Source organism: Vombatus ursinus, unplaced genomic scaffold, assembly GCF_900497805.2.
Source record: "Vombatus ursinus unplaced genomic scaffold, bare-nosed wombat genome assembly UNPS02007284.1, whole genome shotgun sequence".
NCBI lineage: Eukaryota > Metazoa > Chordata > Mammalia > Diprotodontia > Vombatidae > Vombatus > Vombatus ursinus.
This window is the reverse complement of record NW_020947062.1, coordinates 21168078-21193328: the sequence shown is the minus strand read 5'-3', so window position 1 is coordinate 21193328 and position 25251 is coordinate 21168078. Positions and strand designations below refer to the sequence as shown.

The following is a 25251-nucleotide window of genomic DNA, read 5'->3' as shown; positions in this document are numbered from 1 at the left end:
AAAAGAGAGTTTTTCAGCCTCACACTATAATCTGTCTCACCTGTCTGCCTTTACCATAAGGTAAGCTCTACCTTCGGTCAAACCACAATCCCTCTTGCTCATATTTTGTCCTTGGCATAACATGGTATGTTAGAAGTAGAACATACATTCTTTTCTAAAGTTCATCCTCCATCTGGAGGATGTTTCATAGGCATCTTGATCTCAATATGACCAAAGCAGCATTATCTTACCCCTGTCCCATTCTCCCCAACAAAAAAAAAAAAATTAAGAAAAGAAAAGAAAAACAAATTTGGCAATCTTCAAAAATGCTCTAACCCTACTGTGGACACCACCATCTTCCCATTTAATAAGGTACACAATCTTAGAGTCATTCTTGACTCTTTTCCTCTCCTTCACCCCGCCCCATCCATTCAATTACCAGGCCAAGTGGATTCTGTCTCCACAAGATTTCTCACCTATACAGCTGCAATAGCCTAACTGACATCCTTGATTCTCTTTCTAATGCATCCTCCAAACATCTACCAAAATAACCTTTTAAGGTTTAGGACTAACTATGTTACTCTCCTACTCAAAAATCTTCAATGGCTCTCTACTGCTACTATAATAAAATACATATTCCTCAAATGTGACTTTTAAAACCCTCCACAATTTGTCCCTAACCTACAGATCATATCACTTCCCATATCTACATCCCAGCCAAAATGGCCTACTGCCTGTTCCCCAAACCCAGCACTCCATATTCTATTTCTGTGCCTTCACACTGCCAGTCCTCTCTGCCTTGAATGCACTCCCTCTTTGCCTCTCTGTCTCAGGTTCCTTATCTATCCTCAACCTAGATGCTACGTCCTCCTAGAAGCCACCCCTGATCATCTCTCCCACCTCAAGTTGTTATGACTTTGTTCCTTCTCAAATTATCTGTATGTATGTTGTATTCCCCGAAGAGAACGTAGGTTGGGGCTGTTTTGTTTTATCTTTGTATACCTAGTATCTAGCAGTGCCTAGAACATAGATGCTCAATTGGTTTGATTACTTAAGTTGAATTAATTAAAAGTCATTTATTTAAATTGAAAAAATGATCTTAACCCTGAAAACTCCAGAATGAAACTACTTCAACTGGGTTCCAAGCCTTGTAGAAGCAAAAGAGTGGCTGTTAGTCAAGGGCCACAGAAGAGTTCCTCAATGGAGAAGACAAACCCTGTCCCCAAATTCATTTCACATATAGGCATATAGGAATGCCTATAAAGTTAAAAGGTCCTGATACACTGGCTAAAATCTCAGCTCTTACTAGCCTGCCACAGAGACAGGAATCCCTATGGTTAGAATCACTAACTGACAATAAAAAGGGCAAGGGCCTCAACAGAAGACCCCAGCTGCATGTACCTCTGTTATTGGGGTAAAGCCCTCTCCTACTGGTCCACAGCAGCACATTGTTCTACCTACTTGGAGGAAGAACACAGGTCACCTGAGATTCAAGGGGCAGGGATGACAAGTCCTGGAAGATGATGGAAGTCTGAGAGGTTACACTAAATTACCTTTAAGGGCCTTCCCAACTTTAAAATTCTAAGATTCTGTGGTTCTACTCATCTCCCCTGCTATAACATAAGCTCCATGAGGGTGGGACCTACTTCGGTTTTGTTGTCATATCCTTAGCACCGAGCATAATGCCAAGCACGTTTTAGATGTTTAATAAACCCTGTTTATTGGAACCGTCTCCTTCATGCAGAGCTGCTAGGGAGAACCTGCAAAGTACATGATTTAAATGTATCATTTGTAAAGGAGTGGGTTGAATTTGATGATCCCCTAGGATCATTTCCAACTCTAAATCCTATGATGCCCCACTGCCAAGCATCTTCCTGAATGGCCCCCATTAATCCTCATCATTGAAGAACATAGGCAGAATAAGTCCGCAGGAAAGGACAGAAGGAAGACTCCACAACAGAGTCCTATCACCCAGAAACCACCAATGCCCTGGAGACAGAAGGTGAAAATTTCTTGACAAGCTCAATCTGACTGATTCCACATAGTTGTTGCCATCCTTCACCCACAAGTGAAGGCAAGTAACTGTCACAACTCTATACGTTCACTTACATACACTGACAATCAAAATCAATTAAGTCTGTTTTTAATGATCTCTCTCTACTGCTAAGGAGATGTTGCTGGTAAAGTAGGGGGACATTGGATGAAAACTGCCTTTCAATGGTGGATTATTTATTGTTTTATAGAAGAGGGGACTGAGAAGCAGAGAGTGTAAATGGCTGGTCTACATTCCCATAATGAGTTAGTGACATGTGTGTTTGCTACCAGCCTAGTCTTTTTCCATAACACTGAAAGATAGATAAGGGAAAAGTAGGGTATTATAAGGGGAAATGGGGCAAATTATGGTCTAGAAATGCCCAGCTGGTCATACTGAGGGTAGAAGTGGGAAGAATAAAAAGGATACTTATTACTTCCAGGATTAAATTTAAATTTTGGCATTTAAAGCTCTTCATAACCTAGCCCCTTCCTACCTTGAAAGTCTAACTCCTCTCTTCATACTCTGTGACCCAGCTACAATGGCTACTTGGTGTTTCTATCTGCCATCACCAATGCCTTTCTATACTCTTTCTCTGCCTGGAATGCTCTCCCTCCTTACCTTTACCTCTTAGTTTCTCTGACGTATTTCTAGTCTCAGCTTAGTTTCCACCTTCTACAGGAAGCCCGAGATCATCTTCTATCTCTATATATCTTCTTTGAACCCACTTATTTACGTATTGTCTCCCCCGTTAGAATGTGAGCTCTTGGTAGGCAGGGACTGTCATTGCTTTTTCTACTTCTACCACTTAGCATAGTACCTAGCATAATGTATGCACTTAAATGCTTTGAAACTCTCTTGAAAATGAAAGGAGTTCTAGGTTATTTGGTCAGTTTGGGCTAGAAGAAGTAAGTTTGGGTCTAATGACCCAAGTGCTCAAGAACAGAGACTTACTTAGAAATAGTATTATCTTGGTTGTCCAGTGTTGACAGGTAAATATCAATGAAGGGAAGGGTGGTACAGAAATCTTCCAAGACCATGGGGTCTGAATGTCTCAGAGTCTTCTTAAAACCTTCCACCAGCTCACTGAAAGTTTTATATTCACTGTTTGTCTAGAGAGAGAGAGAGACAGAGAAAAACATTAGAAGATAGTGAAGCTGATGATGAAATTGTAGGTTCTATACCATGTTGGACTCCTATGGCACAATTAATAAATGAATATGTAAACAATTCTTTTTAGATCTGACTTTATTTGTGTAAAAAGTGTTTTGTAATTGTGTTCATATAGTTCTTAGGTTTGTCTTGATAGGTAGACTACCAAGTATTTTATATGGTCTGCAGTTATTTCAAATGGAATTTCTCTTTCTATCTCTTGCTGTTGGATTTTGTTAGTAATATATAGAAATGCTGATGATTTGTGTGGGTTTATTTTATATTCTGCAACTTTGCTAAAGTTGTTCATTATTTCAATGAGTTTTTTAGTTGATTCTCTAGGATTTCCCAAGTATGCCATCATATCATCTGCAAAGTGACAGTTTTATTTCCTCATTGCCTATTTGAATTCCTTCAATTTCATTTTCTTCTCTTACTGCTATAGCTACCATGTTTAATAGAATAGTAAATAATAATGGTGATAATGGGTGCCCTTGCTTCACCTCTGATCTTATTGGAAAGGCTTCTAGTTTATCCCCATTGCCAATAATGCTTGCTAATGATTTTAAATAGATATTACCTATCATTTTAAGGAAAGCTCTATTTATTCCTATGCTTTCCAGTGTTTTCAATAGAAATAGGTGTTGTATTTTGTCAGAAGCTTTGTCTGCATTGGTTGAGACAATCATGTAATTTTTATTGGTTTTTTTATTGATATGGTCAATTATGCTAACAGTTTTCCTAATATTGAATCAGCCCTACATTCCTGGTACAATCCCACTTGGTCATAGTGTATATCTTTGTGATATATTGCTATAATCTCCTTGCTAGTATTTTATTAAAAATTTTTCACCACTATTCATTAGAGAAATTGGCTTGTAGTTTTCTTTCTCTGTTTTAGCTCTTTCTGGTTTAGGTATCAGCACCATATTTGCATTATAAAAGAAATTTGGTAGGACTCCTTCATCTATTTTTCCAAATAGTTTATATAGTATTGAGATTAATTGTTCTTTATATGTTTGGCAGAATTCACCTGTGAATCCATCTGGTCCTGGTGATTTTTTCTTAGGGAGTTCATTGATGGCTTGTTTGATTTCTTTTTCTAAGATAAATTTATTTAAAGATTCTATTTCCTCTTCTGTTAATCTAGGTAATTTATATTTTTGTAAATAGTCATTCATTTCCCTTAGGTTGTTAGATTTATTGGCATACAATAGGGCAATATAGTTCCTAATAATTGCTTTAATTTCCTGTTCATTGGGGGTTTTTCATTTCTTATACTGATAATTTAGTTTTTTTCTTTCTTTTTTAAAATCAAATTAATCAATGTTTTATTTATTTTATTGTGTTTTTTTTCATAAAACCAACTAAGTTTTATTTATTAGTTTAATAGTTTTCTTACTTTCAATTTTATTAATTTCTCCTTTGATTTTAAGATTTCTGATTTGGTGTTTAATTGTAGGTTTTTAATTTTTTCTTTTTCTAATTTTTTTATTTGTATACCCAATACATTGATCTGCTCTTTCTCTATTTTATTGATGTAAGATTTAGAGATATAAATTTTCACCCAAGTATTGCTTTGGTTGCATCCTGTAAATTTTGCCCCATTGTTATTATTCTCTTTAATGAAATTATTGATTGTTTTGATGATTTGTTCCTTGACTCAATTATTCTTTAGGATTAGATAATTTATCTTCCAATTAACTTTTAATCTATTTTTCTGTGGCCCTCTATTAAATGTAATTAAACAATTCTATTTAGACCAAAGGGTTAAAATGCTAAGTGTAAGCTATCCTCACCTAAATGTGGGTTATTGTGCTACTCAAACTGCATAAAATCCAAATATCCCTTTTACTTGCCTTTGTAATGCATTTCTGTGACTCCCTGCCTCTTCCTACCCTTGGTTGGTCCCAAGAGTATTTCTTTATTATCTTATCTTGTGTTTACCTAAGGCTTAAATGTATAAAAGATGAAACCAATGACATTTAGCCACAGTCAAAGACAAAAGAATGTAATGAACCTATAGAATGCTGTTAGGATAGGGGGGAAAAAGATTCTATATATATCAAAATATTTGCAACAGCATTTTTTGTGGTAACATAAACAATTAGAATTACAGTAAGTATCCATTAATTAGGGAAATGCTGAAAAATTGGATAGGAATACCACTAATAAATATAGTCTAAGAAATGACAAATGAGAGGAATTCAGTGAATCATGGAGTAAAGTAAGCAGAACAAGGAAAATAACATTTAAAAAAGGACTAAATAAATTAATGTAAGGTAATGTAATAATAAACTCAAACTGTAAAGGCAGCTAAACTCAGATTAAATGCAATGACCAATCTTAGTCTTAGAGAATAGATGACAAAAGATATTTCTGTCTTCTTGGTAGAGAGGTCAGGACTAAAATGTAGCATACACTGTCAGTTATATTTATTTTGTTGGTTGGTTTTGCTTAACTGTTTTTCTTTGTTACAAGGAGCATTCAATGATGGGGAAATAATAATTGGGAAATAACTGGTATAAAAATCAAAAGCCATAAATAACCAAGCAGAGCCAAGATGGAAGAGTGGAAGGAAGTAATATGCTAAAAGTGTCCCTACACAAAATTCCTCTAAACAGATCTAGAAAATATGCTAAACTAAATCCTGATAGGGAAATACAGAAAAGGTCACAGTGAGTCATTTGTCCAGCCCAGCTCATCATTGGGAGACAGACAGGAAGAATTATCAGTGCTCAGGAAGAAACTGCACAAGAGGATTACATGTGATTTAACAATTAGCACTATAGAAGAAGTCAGAGGGGAAAGGTGCAAACTGGAAACTTAGTCACCTACTACCCAGTTCTGGGTAGATTCAGAGAGGATTGAGAAAGAGGGGACCTGAGCATAAGGGTAATGTTCCCAGGTAGGTAGGAAACAGCAGTAGTGTGACTCAGACCCTAGGCAACAAAGTAGGGTCTCACTTCTAGCATCTAGACCAGCCTGCAAAAGAATAACTAGCATAGGAATCCCAGACCAAAGAAGAGTTTATAATTCTGCCACTCTGAACCAGCAGAGGTTTTCAGCTAGTTAATAGGGACTGAGTTCAGCAACAGCATACTCTTGCTTAGAATATATTCTAACCCAGGCCAGGAAGTAACAGAGCTCAGACCAGGATGGGCAGCAAACAGACTTTGCCCTGGTAGACCACTTTAAGAGCACTGAAAGCTGTCAGGTCCCCAGCTGTCTCAGGTCCTCCTTTTTCTGAGATCCTAAAACAACAACATTCAATGCCCCAAGAAAACAGCAACAGGACCAGCCCAGACCTTTTCCTCCAGAAGTGCAGCTGAGTCCAGTCCTAACATCAAATCTAAAGTCAGGAAGTAGGCTGGAAGAATGAGCAAACAGACTAACAAAAAAGAATGCCTTGTAAAGAACAATAAGGCTGGAAGAGAAGCTCAATTCACAAACCTGGAAGAAGAGAAAGACTGCAAAAATATCTACAAGCAGAGTCTCAGAGAAAAACACAGCTTGGGCACAAACTCAACTAGAATTCCCTGAAGAAATAAAGCAAGAATTTTTAAAAGTTTTTATAAATGGAATGAGAATACTTGAGGAAAAAAATTGGAAAAAGAAATGAGAATTATGGGGGCAGCTAGGTGGTACAGTGGATAGAGTCCTTGGATAGAGTCCTAGGCCTTGGAGTCTGGAGGACCTAAGTTCAAATTTGGCCTCAGACATTTGACACTTACTAGCAGGGCAAGTCACTTAACCCAAATTGCCTCACCAAAAAAGAAAAAAAAAAGAGTTATGAAAGAAGGAATTAGAAAGGGAATTAACAGCTTGGCACAAGAGGACAAATCTTGTCCAAGCAACAAACTCCCTGAAAACTAGAATGGCCTAAATAGAAGCCAAAGACTCTCTAAGGCAACAAGAAATACTAAAACAAATTCCAAAAACTAAAAAAATGGAAGAAAATGTAATCATCTCATAGAAAAAACGAGTGACCTAGAAAACAGATCAAGGAGAAATAATTTAAGAATCACTGGACTATCTGAATGTGATGACAGAAGGAAAAAAAAAAGCCTAGACACCCTATTTCAAGAAATCTAAAAACTACCATATTTCCTAGAACCAGAAAGCAAAGTGGAAATAAAAAGAATCCACTAGTCACCTCCTGAAAGAAACCCCAAAGTGAAAACTCCCAAGTACATTCAAAATTCAGAGTTTCCAGGTGAAAATGCTGCCAACAGTCAGAAAGAAAAATTCAAATACCAATGAACCATGGTCAGGATCACACATTATTTAGCAGCCACCACTATAAAGAAGCATAGAACTTGGAATACAAAATTCCAGAAGGCAAAAGATATGAGCCAGTAGCCAACAACTTACCAAGCAAAATTGAGTATTATGCTATGGGAAGGAGGACAAGGGATTGATCTTTAATTAAGTAGAGAATTTCCAACAATTTCTTATGAAATAGAAACTAGAAACAGGCATAGAAACTCTAAGGTTCAAACACAGAAGTGAAGAAAAACGTGAAAAGATGAACAATGATAAAAGGACTAAGCAAGGATAAACTGTTTATATTAAACTATGGAGAGATGATACATGTGTCCCCTCTGAACCTTAATATCATCAGTGGTCATAAAGGAAGTGCAAGTAGAGAAGGTCTAGTAGTGATTCTGCTACATCTTAATTATCTTAAGAAAAAATGGAAAAAGAAGGGAAGAGAAATACAATTGCAGGAAGGGAAAGTAAGATTAGGAAAAATCATCTCACACAATTAGAGTGTGCTTTTAGACATCTCCACAAACAAGGAGGAGGGAGGAGCAGCTGACTCTTGAACCTCACTCTCATCTGAACTGATCAAAAAAAGGACACACACACATTCACACACATTGGGCACACAAAAAGTTTCATTCAACAGGGAAATAGGAGGGAAAGGGTGAGGAGGGGAAGGGGAATTAGAGGAAAGGTAGATTAGGGGAAGAATTAGTCTTAAGTGTCCCCTTAGGACATGCAAAAAAAACCATAGTCCTTTTTAAGTTGTCAAAGAATAGGAATCTAAGGGAATACCTATAAATTGAGGAATCAATGGACAGGTCATGGCAAATAAATGTGCCGGAATACTATTATGCCAAACTCTTGATGTAATGATCAACCACAATTCCAGAGGACTAATGATAAAACATACTAGCCATCTCCTGATAGAGGTGAAGGATTCAAAATATAAATTTTGAGGAGGCATGGGTAATGTGGAAAGTGGTTTTGATACATGTTTGTAATCAGTTTTGTTTTCTTGTGTTAAAAATTGGGGGCCAGGGAGGATGGGGTAGGAGAAGGTGGATTTTGGCTGATTAAAATAAATAAAATATTTTTCAAGGAATCAACAAAACTTAAAAAAAAAACATCAGAATAGTAGATTGAAAGCTAGAAGTGATTTTAAAGGTCATCAAGTTCAATCTCCACATTTTACAGATGAGAAAATTGAGGCACTGAAAAGCTAAGCAAATTGCCCAGCGAGTAGACACCTGAGGAGAGATTTGAACTCCAAATCTTCCTAACTCCAAATTCAGTACTCTATTCTCTCTGTTATGCTGCCTTTTCAGGAAGGCAATATCCCATAGTGAGCTGAAGATTGAGAAAAATTCTAACAACAGTAATAAAAAAGGGCTTTTAAAAGCATATTGTTTTCTTCAGTGTTGATTGACATCAGCCTTAAGAGGGACGAATAGCGGTATACTGCAGGTGTCCATTCTTGGCCCTTGTCTGTCCAACATTTCTGTCACTTACTTAGATGAAGGAATGAGTGGCATGCTCTTCAAATTTTCATACACAACAAGGCTGGAAGGGATCACTAATAATATTCTTTTGCATGACAGAATGAGGAGTCAAGATGACTTTGGCAGGCTCAAATTATATATGGAAATGAATATCTATGTATTATAATATAGATTTATACATATAGTTATGAAATCAACTTTACAAGTACTAGAGATCTGGCTTAGTAAGAGTTCATGTAAAAAAAAAAACCTAGATCATGAATATGAACCAATCATAGAGTGTAGTAATCAAAAAGTTAATGAAATATTAGGCTGAATTAATAGAATTGTTAATTAATAGACTAGTATTGTGTCCAGGATGAGTGAAGTGACAGTCCTACCTTTGCCCTGGTCAGACTGTGTTTGAAGTATAGAGTTGGATTCTGGGCATTCCATTTAAAACAGGAACTGTCAAGGTGGAGTGTCTCCAAAATAAGAACAACCCAGAGAGGAGAATATTAATATGGCATATAATCCATAATAATTTTCTTTAAATATTTAAAGGGCCATCAGGTGGAAGACTAATTAGATTTATTATTTTGTTCTTGATATTGTTCAGTCATTTTTCAGTAGTGTCTGACTTTATTACCCCATTTGGAGTTTTCTTGGCAAAAATACATTCCCTTCTCCAGCTCATTTTACAGATGAGGAAACTGAAACAAATAAGGTTAAAAGTGACTTAACCAGGGTCACACAGCTAGTAAGTGTCTGAGGCTAGATTTGAACTCAGAAAGATAAGTGTTCCTGATTCCAGGCCCTGACACTATGCCATCTAGCTGCCCGGGGTAGAATTTAGAAGGGGAGTACAAGGAGTCACATATTGGCCGAATGTAAGAAAAAACATGTTAACAGAGCTGTTCAACAATGAAATAGGCTAAACTCTTAAATTAGCAATTTCTTCATCCCTCAAAGTTTTCAAGCAGGGATTGTCATAAATTACAGAGAGGTCATTCCCAAATTGAGCAAGAGGATGGACTAGGAAATCCCCTTAGATGCTTCTCAATTTTTCAGCTTCTAAATTCACTCAATTGCAAGGGATTCCTGTATGCATATAGGTTGGACTAGGTATAATTTGAGGGTCCTTTCAACTCTGAGCTTCTATAATTCTGTGATCTTTGTAATTTAAAAAAAAGCATTAACATTATTAGTCTAGATATCCTAAATAATTGTCTCTTAACTGCCTCTGATTTTTAAAAATAGAGAAGGAAAATTGCTCGTATAGATATCCAGGTTGAAATTATATGTCACAAGTCTTCTGCCATGTTCCTTTTCTAGGCTAACCCAGGCTAACCACAGATAATACCATCTAATCTGATATCATCTTCCATTAATATTATGTACCCCTTTCTGCATGAGTCTGCTGACTTCTTCCTGCTGCTTCTTCAGGATGTTTTGTTTCTCTTGCAGAACAGCCACATGTCGCTCATCTTCCAATTCCTTTTCAAATTTCTTGATCGAATCCTAATCAGGCCAAGAACAGATTCTATCATTAGATAATAAAGCTTTAAAGCCAGGAGAGACCTTAGAGAACAAGTAGGCCAACCCCTTTGTTTCATATGAGGAAAACAGGTTCAGAAAGGGGAATTTATTTGTCTAGAGTCACATAGATGATAAGCACCTTGAGGACAAGAGCTGTTTTTGTTTTGTTTTGTTTTGTCTTTTGGCCTCAGTACCTAGGACAGTACCTCACACAAAGGAGTTTATGTTTGGTGATTGTCTCTTGACTGTGAACTTTGCTGAAGAGCTGAGATCTAAACCTTGCTCTTCAGGCTCCAAACCCAAAATACTTTTCACTCCATCATGGTGGAAAGTTGGATAAGGGCAGTGGCCTTTGTAAAGTCATCAACCTGCTGTGATTATAAGAGGGTTTAAACTTTAGAGGAAGAAATGTCTTCATGTCACTCCTTTCTGCTTCCTGGTAAAAGTCCTAGAGATCTCTGCCTCTGAAGATGGTAAAGTCTCTGCACTTGTCATTTACTTTTCTCCTACTTGCTACCCTAACTGTCCACCTGTCTTATGCCTAGTCTCTACCACAGGTATCCCTCAAAGCATAGGGTCCAGGCTAAGCTCAGAAATTTGCTGAACCCTCAGAAGGCACTGATTAAGTATACTCTAGTATATGCTGAGTCTTTAAAAACTGATAAGGCAGGGGAAGGCAACTTTGGTGCAAAGGAAGGAGCTCAACATTGAAGTCCTAATTCTAACCTCAGCTCTGCTACTAACTCATCTTGAGACTCTCATTTGTCACTTGAGGCCCTTAGCTTTGCATTTTTTAATCAAAATACTGGACTATGGTTTCTACAGTCACCTCCATTTTGTGATTATGTGCCTGTTATGTATACTAACCCTAAACATACTATGTAGCAGAATGTTTACTCAATTACTTACCTTTTCAGAAATGAAGGAGTTAGGAGTCACCCAAGGCTTTCTTTATTGCCCAGGCCCTCAGGACCTTTCATCCTACACCATGCCAAGAAGGGTTAGGGGATTTGAGTTGGAAAAGGGCTAGTTGTACACTGTCTCACAAACCTTGCCTTCCCACCATAGTCCAAATAGCAAGGACTAAGGACTGCTACACTATTCCCCACCCCTTCCCCTTCCTCTCTCAGAGGAAGACAGGGTTCAGTGCCTTACAAAAAGAGAGCATCCCCTTCATGAGACCAGCTTTCCACACCTTCAAGTAAGTATTTCTCTAACTTCAAGCATCCCTCTAACTCACCCCTAATTTCTTTCTGGGCTTAAGCATCTACATGAGTGTTCCAGACAGAATCTTTGTTTTCTGCCTACTAACCAGGCTCCCACCACCCCCATTCCCTAATATTCCCTGAAGTAGATGATAGGATTAGAACTCACCTCTGTGTGAATGATCATGACACCAACAAACATACTGAGGAACACAAAGGAGCCCAACAAGATAAAGAAAATGGTAAAAGCCCTGCTCAGAGTAAACCCCCGCTCATCCAGGTCTTTCTGAAGATCTGTCCAGCCATCCACCTGGAAGGAAGAACAAAATGCTACAGTCCCAGAGTCAGAGTTTCCAAAAGTTTTCTCATCTAAACCCTTGGCCTCTGGTGAGACCTTCCCTTTCCCTGCCTCTGAATTCCATATCTGAGGTATTTTATTTACAGAAGAGAATTTTTCCTGGGTCATCTGGAACTAAAGAGGGAACATTTAGTGGAATGGGGAAAAAGTCTCTAATAATAGCTATTTGAATCAATTAAATTCTCTGCAATATTCAAATCTGGAGGTGGACTAATTGTTAGTTAAATATATCCTGGGAATTAAGCACTGGACTTTGGGAGAATTCGTTGTTCCCATAAGAGTACTTCTGAGTCAACTAATAATTAATGATGATGATGATGATAGTTAACATTTATATAGCACTTTAATGTTTATAAAACATTTCACAAACATTTTCTCATTTGATTCTCATGACAACCCTGGCAGGTGGTTGTTATCATTGTCCCCATTTTTCAGATGAGGAAACTGAGGCAGATAGGAGTTAAGTGACTTGCCCAGGGTCATACAACTAGTAATGATCTGAGGTGAAATTTTAACTCGGATCCTCCTGACTCCAAGTCCAGTGCTCTATCCATTGTGCCACATACTGTGCCACTATACTCTTGAGACAGAAAGTGCTAACCCTCTTCCAAAGCATCTCACTACTCAAGGATAAAGAAATTTGTTTAAGAACTCTTACTTTAGCTAACCTTAGGGACCAACTGACATCAAATAACTTTAAGAAGTCAGACCATGAGTGCCAACATTTTGGGAACTATGATGCCCACTCACCCCCATTGGTTTTCATGACATTCATTTTCCTTCCTAGAAAAGCAATTTAGCATGCAATTACTTTTTTTCAATTAAAGGAAATCAGTTGATTCCTTTTTGAGAACTTTCTTTTGACAAGCTCATACATAGTATCATGGAGCGATACCTAGAAGGCACTTTAGAAGCTACCTACTCCAACTCCTTTGGTTTACAGGTAGGTAAACTGAGGCCCCTGGAGGTAAGTGACTTGCCCAAAGTCATACAGGGAGCAAATTGCAGAGGCCAGATTTGAGCCCAGATACTCTGAATCCGAAACCAATGCTTTTTTTTTTCCACTATGAATCAAGAGAGATGGACAGTGAGAGGAAGCATCATTTTCATAACACAACTTTGCATTTGAAAGATTTTGTCTTTAATTAGATCCAAGGTGATTATGCTGATAGTGCATATTTACAACAGTTTTGCATATATTTCCCATATCATAAAAATGCCTACTCAGCCAGGGAGGGTAATAGGGCTGTGAGAGCTACCTCAGACAATTTTCAGGTTAACATGTTAATTCTGCTCCCCTGCTGGCTCTTATCTCTTGCCTTTCACCCCAATATTCTCAAAAGAAGAAAGAAACTGGGTGCTAAGACAGTGATGAAAAGAAGGAACCAAAGTTTATCATGCCCTCCCCAATAGCCTCAGTTCCTTCAATTCCCACTGGTAGACATAATAAAAGGATCTGCTGCTCTCCTTCATTCACTCCGCCTGTTAAATCCTCATTCATCTTTTAAAGTCCAACTCAAATGTCACCTTCTCCAGGAAATCCATTTAATCCCCTCTGTCCATAAGATGTTTCCTTTCCATCACAGAAAACTTTGTTTTGTACTTCTCAGATGACTTTATCATGTAATATTGTAATATTACAGATATCTGTGTTAGTATCCTATTCTCCAAGAGAGCAGAGTTTCCCTTATCTAAACTTTGAATCTGAACATCTCCTGCCCTTTTAGGCCTAGCACAGTGCTCTGCAAATAAGAATGAGCTTAATCAGTGTTGGCTGTTTTCTATTCGACATATTGCCCAGGAAGAGACAATGTGCCACTGGGAAAATATAACAGCTAATCACTATTGCCGCTAAATAGCAAAGCATGAATTAGATTAGTATACAAGTTCTGGGGAGAACAGGGCACAGAAGCATGGGAATAAATAGTCAGGAAAGGTCCTGAGGCTGGGGTATGGGAGGTAGAAAGGATAGCAGGCCTAAATAGGGTACTGCATCGTGGAGAGTGTTGGGAATGTGAGGGCACTAGAAAACCCAGGGGCAGGCAGAAAGACTCTGAGGACTGACTTTACCTACTCCACAAGTAAGTCTGAGACCATTCAAGAGGAGGGATCCTCCTCCCTGCCCTGGGAACCAGTTTCCTTGAAAAAGCTTTACACACAGTTACCGTGGTCAAGCTGAAAAGGGTGAAGAAGGCCACGGCAAGGTTTCCCCAGTTATTCAAGTCACCCGCATCAGTTGATCCGAACAGACAAAAGCCTAAGATGGCAAAGATGAACATCATCAGGAACAGCAGGGTCATGACGGAAGCCACAGTGCAGATTGTCTGTCCCAATGCAGTGATCAGAGTCTGTGAAAAAGGGAGAACAGAGGAGTGAGGCATAGAAGGTTTCCAGGCTAAACAAGCCCCCTCAAAACTAAAAGCAAGACTCAAAGTTCACCAAGTCCAGGCCCAGGCCAGCTAAGGAAGCAAGTATTTCTTTTTTTTTTTTCTTCACTTTTTTTTTATTAATTTATTTTGATTTATCAACAATCACTTCCATAAGCTTTTGAGTTTTAAATTTTTCTCCCCCTCCCCAAGACAGTGCTCAATCTGACATAGGCTATACATATACATTCCTATGAAACATATTTTCACATTAGTCGTGTTGTAAGGAAGAATTAGAACCAATAGAAGGAACCACAAGAAAGAAGAAACAAAACAAAACAAGAAAAAAAAGAGCAAACAGTATGCTTCAATCTGCATTCCAACTCCATAGTTCTTTCTTTGGATGTGGATAGTATTTTCCATCATGAGTCTTTTGGAGTTGTCTTAGAGCCTTGAATTGCTGAGAAGAGCTGAGACAGATGGTCCGTGGATAGATTCCAGGGGAATCTGCAAACTTGGATGGGAAAAAAAAAATTTCATCTTTATTTTCACTAAACTCTTACTGAAATTTAGCATTTCCTTCAATTGTGATAGAAAATAAAAACATTTTAAAAATATTTTTTTAAATTAAGACAAATTATTCTGAGCAGAGGTCCATAGACTTTGCCAGACTGCCAAAGGATCCATCACACACACAAAATGGTTAAGAACCCCTGCCTTAAAGCAACCTGGAGTTTAAAAGTTTGTTTTCCAAACTAAAATGCAGATGAACAGAAACAGCATGGCAGTCAGCTAACAGGACTTCTCTGTACAAAATACAACAAGGAAATTATTTCCTTAAGGTGGAGATTTACTGCACTTAGGTGGAAGGCAGAGTGTTGTAAAGGAGTTTTTAATTAATAAAGGGAAGGAAGCCAAGAATGCACTGCATGCCGGGGTTCTCAGCACTAAAGACTGCTTCCCTGTTAAGGACTCATTTAAACTTCAATTAATATAATTATAATAAATGCTTAGGCCCCACCACCTCCCACACCTCCAGCCTCCCTGGCTGAGGTGAATGACAGCAAATGATACAAAGAGAGTTTTTAACCCAAAGTGGTGTTAGTACCCTTGGGTAATTGGCACATCAGAGTCTGGAACTGATGACTGGCTTCCCAATGGCTACAAAGCAAGCAGACTATAAGGAGGGAGATCAGCATCATTCCCTGACCTGGATCCTAAAGTGTCCCTCTTTAGAAGACAGAGCCATCCATTAATTACAAGCCAACATTCAGGCCCCAGTGCTTGGGGCCTAAGCAAGCTCCCTATATGATGGAGAAATAAATGAGAGGCCAAGCAATTGAGAGAAAGTGAGACATAGAACTTTGGGGGTCAGAGAGAGATAGGCTAAAAGCCCAGCTCAAAGAAATCCCTTATCCCTTATTGCTACTCCCTATTTTGGGAGAACATGAGAAGACAAGTGAATGAACAAATGTTCTTTTCTTTATAATGGGCTAGGGACCAGAAGAGGGAAGATGATTCTTTTTTTTAAATTTCCCTAGGTTTGATTAAAAACAGAGGCTGATAGATCTAGGTTTCAATAACATTTATCTCTGAGGTATTAAAAATAGGGACATAGTGTGTACCATTTTCCAAAGGAGGTGACACCCTCATCATTAATACTGCAAATATCTAGTGTTGAGAAAAGAATGCTCGTTTGTAAAAATCAGGGGCCCTTATTCCAAGTCCAGCTTCACCATTAAGTTGAAAAATCTCAAAATGTTAATGCTGGAAAGGACTTTTTTATATTATCTAACCCAATCCCTTCATTTTATAAATGGCAAAACCAAGGTCCAGAGAAAGAAAACAATTCGTCTAAAGGCTCAACAGAGAATTTGTGGATAAGCTGGGACTAGAACCTAAGTCTTCCGACTTTGTCAGGCACCACCTCTTTGGGCCTGTTTTCCCACCTGTAAAATGGTAGAGTTAAATTGGATACTCTCTAAGGTATCTTATATTCATGATCCCTTCAATCCCCTGAAGTCACCTTCAATAGATGTTGGATACAAGTTTCCTGCCCAAATACTTTAAAGCCATTACAATTGACACACTTGCCTACCAATGTATATGTTTTGAATGGAAGGCAGGCCACACAGTTCTCCCATATGTACTCCAGCAAAACTTTGAAGTTTGCAACAAATCAAATAATTTGTTAAATCCAAAGGAGAAATTACCGTGATGTCTCCCACCCCAGAACTGCACAAGAGGTCAGTCAGAAGCTCATGGGCAATAGGAAAGGAGGACAGACTTACAGGGTGAGCAGGAGGAATATCAGAGACAGGGCTCACGTAGCCTTCAAGGCTCTGTATCAGGAGGCAGAGAGAGCAAAAGTTTCCCCTGAGAAAGACCAAATGTGGTCAGAAAGTCTCAGGGTTGGGACCATGGGAACAACAGGAAGCAGCAATGGGCAGTAACCATGCCACAGCATTCAGGACAGTCCAAGCCTAGGAGATCTGATGTCCCTAACAACACCTTGTCCTGAGATATTAGGGAGGAACCTCAGAAGGTAAGAGGTCGGCACAAGAGCCCAGGGGACCCAGGACAAGACCACATAGGGCTGACCACGTCACCCAAAAAGTGTAAGAGGAGGTAGAGCCTATACCCTGGCACAAAACCTCAATTCAAGAAATAAAACTGGAGAGATTGAGCAAAAAAATATACCAACTGTTATAAAAATTATTACAAATCTACCTCTGTATCAACCAAAAGCAGAGACTCAAAGGGAAAAAAGTGGATTTTTCACAAGAACTACATGAATATCAAGAAGAAATGAAATAAGAGATAAAAAATTGAGTGAAAACTATTGAGGAAAGCATTGGAAAGAGAATAAATAGCTTGGAAGAGAAAGTGATAAACCTTACCCATGAAACAGAATCCTTGAAAACTTAGATCAAGCAGAAATCAATGACTCCACAAGACAGTAAGAAATATTAGACCAAAATTAAAAAATTGAAAAAACATAAGAAAATGTAAGAAATATTACATCAAAAACAGCTGATGTGGAAAATAAGTTAAAGAAAGATGATTTTACCGAGACGGGAGATAGGACGGAGGGAAATACAGTTGGCAATAGTAACTGAAAAAAATTTTGAAGCAAGTTTCTCTGATAAAGGCCTCATTTCTCAAACATAGAGAACTGAGTCAAATTTATAAAAATAAGAGCCATTCCTCAATTGATAAATGATCAAAAGATATGATTAGTTTTCAGATGAAGTAATCAAAGCTATCTATAGCCATATGAAAAAAATGTTCCAAATCACTATTGATTGGAGAAATGCAAATTAAAACAATTCTGAAGTACTACCTCTCATATCTATTAGATTGGCTAATAGGACAGAAAAGGTAAATGACAAATGTTGGAGGGGATGTTGGAAAAATGAGACATTAATACCCTGTTAGTGGAGTTGTGAACTGATTCAACCATTCTGTAGAGCAATTTGGCACTACGCCAAAGGGCTATAAAACCATGCATACCCTTTGACCTAGAGATGCCACTAGTAGGTCTGTATCCCAAAAGAAATAAAAAACAAAAAGGAAAAGGAGCTATATGTACAAAAATATTTATAGCAGTTCATTTCTGGGGGCAAAGAATTAGAAATTGAAGGGACGAGCACCAATTGAGGAATGACTGAACAAGTTGTGGTATGTGATTATGATGGAATACTAATGTACTATAAGAAATGATTAGCAGGATGCTCTCAGAAAAACCTGGAAAGACTTACATGGGCTGATGTGAAGTGAAATGTACTGTATACAAAGTAACAATATTGTAAGACGATCAGCTATAAATGACTTAGCTATTCTCAGCAATGTGACTCTGAAGAACTTGTGATGAAAAATGCTATCCATCCCCAGAGAAAGAACTGATGGTGCCTGAATACAGATTGAAACATATTTTTCTTTATTTTTCTTGAGATTTTTTTGTCTATATTTTCTTTCACAACGTGACTATTTTGGATATGTTTACATGACTATACATGTATAACCTATATCAAAATACTTGCCTTCTCAGTAAGGGGAGAGGTGGGAAGGAGAGAATTTGGAACTCAAAGTTTTAAAAATGAATGTTGAAAATTGTTTTTACATATAACTGGGAAAAAATTTTTAAATACTTTTTAAAAAAGATGATTTTTTAAAAAGTAGCTAGATGGCTCAGTGGATAGAATGCTAGGCCTGGAATCAGAAAGACCTGAGTTCAAATATAGCCTCAGACATTTAATAGCTTTTTAGACCCAGGATAAATCACGTATCCTCTGTTTACCTCAATTTCCTCAAATGTAAAATGTGGATAATAACAGCACCTATAAAACTGGCAGAATTGTTGTGAGAATTAAATAACATCATATTTGCAAAGCACTTAGCACATAGTACCAGGCAAATTGTAGGTGCTATATAAATGCTAATTCTCTCACTCCATTAGAAAAGGAGTCCTCAGTCCATTTCCCCTTCCCCTCTCCCACAGAAAATTGAAGGTCAAGTGAAGTACTAGGATTGTACTGCTCAGCTCTGCCAATATTCAGCATTTACATCCAAAAATGAACACTATTGCAAATGAGAGAAAATTTCCTTTCACTCACACTAAAAACAACTCTTCAATCATTTCCACTCTGCAAAGTCCCCCTGAAGCATTGTCTTACATGAGGTTTTTGGGGGGAGGAAGCAGTGTTTTTAGTCTTACTGGGGAACCCAAATCATGAAAGTCATGACTAGATCTCTGAAGGGACCAAAATTTGAGATTTCCCCTGCACCCCACCTTGCATTTGAAAAGCTCATCTGGATTTCAATGACTACTTCAAGCCTCTTTCCCATGCCAATCCATCCTCCATTCAGATGCCAGTTATTTTCCTAAAGCATAGATCGAACCATGTCACCCCTCTAACTCAATAAAATCCAATCACTTCCTGTTACCTCCAAGATTAAATATAAAATCCTCTGCTTGGCATTCAGAGCTCTTCCAAACACAATCTGCCCCTCCAACCTTTCCACACTTCTTACACCAAAATCCAGAGCTCCCAGGTAAAGGAGAAAATACTGTAAGTAGCCAGATAGAAAGAACTAAAGTACCTCAGAGTCACAGTCAGAATCATAGAAGATTTAGCAGTCACCACTATAAAGAAAAATAGGGCTCTAAATATTATATTCCAGAAGGCAAAGAATCTAGGATTACATGCAAGAATAACCTACTGACCAAAAATGAGCATAATCCTACAGGGGGGAAAATGTGTATTTAATAAAATAGAGGACTTTAAAGCATTCATAATGAAAAGACCATAGCTGAATAGAAAAATCTGACATTCAAACCCAGCATTCAAGAGAAGTATAAAAAAATAAACATGAATGAGAAATCACAAAGGACTAAACAAAGTTAAGCTGTTTGTATTCTTGTATGGGGAAATGACACATATAACCCCTCAGAAATTTATCATCAATAGGGGTCTTAGAGCAAGTATAATTAATCAGAGAGCCTGGGTGTTATTCTATTATATTTGGGTGATGTTAAAGGAAAACTGTAAGGGTGGGGCAGAGAGATGTACTAGGGTGGGGAAGGGGAGGCAGGAAAGGGAAAAGCAGACTGAGGGAAATTATCTCACATAAACAGGGCATACAAAGAAGAGTTTAAAAAATAGAACGATGGGAAGAGTGGTAAACACTTGAACCTCATGCTCATCTTTACCGGTTCAAGGAGTAAAGAATTTTTAAATATACATGCACAGAACAGAAACTCATCTTTCCCAACAGAGAAGTAAGAGAGAACAAGTTGCAAGGAATAGCAGGGAGGGTAGATTAAATAAGGTAGTGGTCAGAAGCCAAACAGATTTTAAAGAAGGGACAGGGTAAAAAAAGAGAAAGATAAGTATAAAGGAATAGGATGGAAGGAAATATACAGTTAGGAATCATAACTGTGAATGTGAATGGGATGAACTCACCCATAAAATGGAAGAGGATAGCAGAATGAATTAGAAACCAGAATTCAACAATATATCCTTTAACAGAAACACAGTTGAGGAGCAGCTAGGTGGTGCAGTGGATAGAGTACCGGCCCTGGAGTCAAGAGGACCTGAATTCAAATCCAGCCTCAGACACTTAACACTTACTAGCTATGTGACCCTGGGCAAGTCACTTAACCCCAAAACCCTCACCAAAAAGCAAAAAACAAACTAAAAAAAAAACCAAAAACCACAATTTAAACAGAAAGATACACATAGAGTTGAAATTAGAAGCTGGAACAGACTTTACTATGCTTCAGCAGAAGTAAAACAGGCAGGGGTGGCAATCGTGGTCTCAGACAAAGCAAAAGCAAAAATAGATCTAATTAAAAGAGATAAATAGGGAATCTATGTTTTGCTAAAAGGTACAATAGACAATGAATTAATATCATGTGCACTGAAAAGTGTAGCATCTAAATTGTTAAAGGAAAAGTTAAATAAGTCACAGGAGCAAATAGACAGTAAAACTATAAAAGCAGGAAACCTCAATTTATCTCTCTCAGACATAGATAAATCTAACCATAAAATAAACAAGAAGTTAAAGAGATGAATAGCATTTTAGAAAAGTTAGATATGATAGACCTCTGGAGAATACTGGGTGGGAATAAAAAGGACTATAACTAATTCTCATTTGTGCATGACATCTTCACAAAAAAAAATTGATCATGTACTAAAGCATAAAAATCAATCAAAAACAAATGCAGAAAAACATAAATATTAAATGCGTTTTTCTGACCATTATGCAATTATATATATGTATGTATATGCATATATATATATGAATACACACACACATACATTCAATAAAGGGTCTTTAAAGTACAGATTAAAAATTAAGGGAAAACTAGACTTATCTTAAAGCCTGGATAGGTGAAAAAACATATCATAGAAACAATCAATCATTAAATTGAAGGTAATGACAACAATGAGACAACATATCAAAATTTACCAAATACCAAAATGTGATGCAACCAAAGAAGTATTAGGAGAAATTTTATATTTCCGAATGCTTACAACAATAGAAGAGGGAACAAATAGATAAATAAATTGGTTATGAAACAAATAAAAAAAACCAAATTTTAAAACCCCAATTAAGCACCAAAATAGAGATCCAAAAAACTAAAGGAAAGATTAACAAAATTGAAAATAAAAAATTGAACTAATAAAAAAAATCCTAGATGACAGTTTTTTGAAGGAAAAAGCACAATAAAATTGATTAGAAAAAGAAAAAAACCAAATTATCAATATCAAAAATGAAAAAAACGAACTCAAAACCAATGAGTTTGAAATAAAAGCAATTATTAAGAGCTATTTTGGCCAACTAAAATGCAAACAAAAAAGACAATTTAAACAGAATGGATGAATATTTACAAAAACATAAATTGTCCAGATTAACAGTACAGGAAACTCTCTTTTTTTTTTCTCTTTTGGTGAGGCAATCGGGGTTAAGTGACTTGCTCAAGGTCACACAGCTAGTAAGCGTAAAGTGTCTGAGGCAGGATTTGAACTCAGGTCCTCCTGATTCCAAGGCCAAAACTCTATCAACTGTGCCACCTAGCTGCCCCAGAGGAAATTCTTAAATAATTCAATCTTAGATAAAGAAATTGAACAATCCATAAATGAAATCTCTAAGGGGAAAAAAATCCAGGACCAGATGAATCCACTGAACATTTAAAGAACAATTAATCCCAACAATTCATAAACTATTTGAAAAAATAGTTAAAGAAAGAGTCCTAACAAATTCCTTCTATGAAACAAATATGGTCTTGATATCTAAACCCAGGAGAGTGAAAACAGAAAAAGTAAACTATAAATCAATTTCCCCAATTAATATTGATGCAAAATGTTAAAATACTAGTAAGAAGATTACAAAAATATATCACAAAAGATCAGACTTCACTCCCAAGTTGGAGTTATAATAGGAATGCAGGCCTGGTTCAATATTAGGAGAACTATAAGCATAATTGGCCATATTAACAACAAAAACAAAAGTCATATGATTACTTCAATAGATATAGAAAAAGCTTTTGACACTATACAGCACCTATTGCTGTTAAAAAAAAAAAACTAGAAAGCAGACAAATAAACAGCTTTCCTTAAAAAGATAAATAATATTTATCTAAAACCAAAACCAAGCACAATCTGTAATAGGAATAAGCAAGAAGCTTTTCCAGTAAGATCAAAGATTATATTATGATGTCCATTATCACCATGACTATTTAATATTGTGTTAGAAATAATAGCTACAGAATTAAGAACAAGCAATTGAAAGAATAAGAAGAGACAATGAGGAAACAAAACTATCATTTTTTACATATGATAAGAAAAGCATAGAAAATCTGGATCAATTTAAAAACTAATCAAAACAATGAACTTCAGTAAAGTTGCAAGATAAAAAATAAACCCACACAAATCATCAGCATTTCTGTATATTACCAATGAAATTCAACAGGAAGAGCTAAAAAGAGAAATTCCATTTAAAATAACCAGACAGTGTAAGATACCTCAAAGCTTGCTGCCAACACACAGAGGAACTATTTGAACACAACTACAAAAAAACTTCACACAAATAAATACAGATCTAATAATTGGAGAAATATTAATTGCTCATGGGTAAATCAAGTCAACATGATAAAAAGGACAGTACTACCTAAATTAACTTATTCAGTACAAATCAAATTATCAAAAAATTGCTTTATAGACCTAGAAAAAATAACAACAAAATTCTGGTGAAACAAAAGGTCAAGAATATGAAAGCAATCCATGAAAAAATTACCAAAACTTTAATCACCAAAACAGTTTGGTACTGAGTAAGAAATAGAGTACAGTGGGTAGAGTGCTGGGCCTGAAGTCATGAAAACTCATCTTTTTGAGTTCAAATCTGGTCTCAAACACTTACTAGCTGTGTGACCCTAGGCAAGTCTCTTAACCCTGTTTGTCTTAGTTTCCTCATCTGTAAAATGAGATGGAGAAGGAAATGACAAACCACTCCAATATCTTTGTCAAGAAAACTCCAAATGGGGTCCTGAAGAATCAGACACAACTGAAGCCGACTGAACAACAATGAGAGAGGTTGATTAGTGAAATTGATTAGATACACAATATACAAAAGCAAATGAACATAGTTATTTAGCATTTGATATAACCAAAGATCCCAGCTATTAGGGCAAGAACTCACTATTTTTTTAATTGTTGGGAAAACTGGAATGTAGTATGGCAGAAACTATGCATAGACCTACATTTTACACCATATACCAAGATATGTTCAAAATGGATACACAACCTAGTCATAAAGTGAGATATTAGGTTAGATTGTCCTTTGTTCTCAAAGAGGATAAAAATGAAATCACTATGTTGGAGTCAAAGTATAGTGTGTCTGACTGTGGCTGATCAGCCTGATATGAGCTCAAAAGGCTCTACCACAAGTTGGGCACAAATAGTCCAAAATGAACATTTGGAGTGGAGATGTCTCTAAATTTGTTTATCTCACATTTCTTCTGAACTACTGCAATTCTGCTTCACTCATAGAGCACAGCACCTTCTTTGATGTGGGCATGCCATGCTGCATGATCCTTTGCCAATGTCTCACATGTTATGAAATTGATTCCAGAGTTTTTCAGAGAGACCTTGAGTGTCCTTATATCACTTCATCTGACCTCCACGTGAGTGCTTGTCTTGTGTGAGTTCTCCATAAAAAAGTCTTTTAGGCAAACATACATTTGGCATTTGGACAACATGGCCAGCCTATTGAAGTTGTTCTTTCTGTAGTAGAGTTTGGACACTTGGCAGTTCAACTTGAGAAAGGCCCTCAGTGTCTGCCACCTTATCTTGCCAAGTGATCTTTAGAATCCTCCTAAGGCACTTCAAATGGAAGTGATTCCATTTCCTGGCATGGCACTAGTATACTGTCCAGGTTTCACAGGCATACAACAATAAGGTCAGCACAACATCTCTGTAGACCTTTAGTTTAGTAGGCAGTATAATACCTCTTCTCTCCCACACTTTCCTTCAGAGTCTCTCAAGCCCTGAGCTAGCTCTGGTGGCATGTACATCCCTGGAAAGTATACTGCCAAAGTAAATAAACTTATCCACAGTACTCAAAATTTGTTAGGCCAAAATTAGCACAAGCAGCAGAGAATCGATCCATACTTTATTACATTTTAGCTTCGGAGGCTGCATTGAGTGAACTAATCATTTATGAACAAAAAACAAAAATCATTCACCAACTCTCCCTCCACGTTAGTCTTGACTTGTAGACTTTTGAAATTACCATTAGTATGGTAGCTAACCTTGATGTCATTTTCATCCTCACTGAAGGTGTCTGAAAACATTGTTAAGAACATCATGCTAAAAAACATTGGAGCAAGCTCACAGCCTTGCTTCATTCCACTGGTGACTGGGAAAGCATGAGAGGATCATCCATCATCCAGAACCCAGGCAAGCATGCTGTCATGAAATTGACGTACAATACTGATGAACTTCTCTAGGCAACCAAATTTTGACATAATTTTCAACAAGCCTTCACAACTGATGCTATCAAAGGCCTTGGTCAGATCAATAAACATTGTGTACAGACCCCTGTTCTGTTACTGGAATTTCTTCTGCAGCTGTCAGGCAACAAACACCATATCAACCATTCCTTGGGCCTTTCTGAAGCCACACTGGTTCTCAGATATTACTCTGGCAAGGATCTTGCCAGCAAAGACAGAGAGAGAAAGAGAGAGAGAGAGGTCCGTGATTGTAACAGGACAATCTATTTCCTTTACCTTTATAGACATGGACTATGGAAGCATTCTTAAACTTCTGAGAGGATAACCTCCTCTTACCATGTAACCTGGAAGTTTTCA

The 25251-nt window shown here is 37.2% G+C and overlaps 1 protein-coding gene across 1 annotated transcript in view; it reads right to left on the bottom strand.

Moving 5' to 3' along the window:
- The window catches only part of CATSPER3 (cation channel sperm associated 3), a 52513-nt gene that overhangs the window by 1138 nt on the left and 26124 nt on the right, over positions 1-25251 (bottom strand). Inside the window, 4 exon segments of the mRNA XM_027848998.1 lie at positions 2966-3123; positions 10312-10431; positions 11824-11964; positions 14178-14360. Of these exon segments, the coding sequence (XP_027704799.1) occupies positions 2966-3123; positions 10312-10431; positions 11824-11964; positions 14178-14360 (602 nt within the window).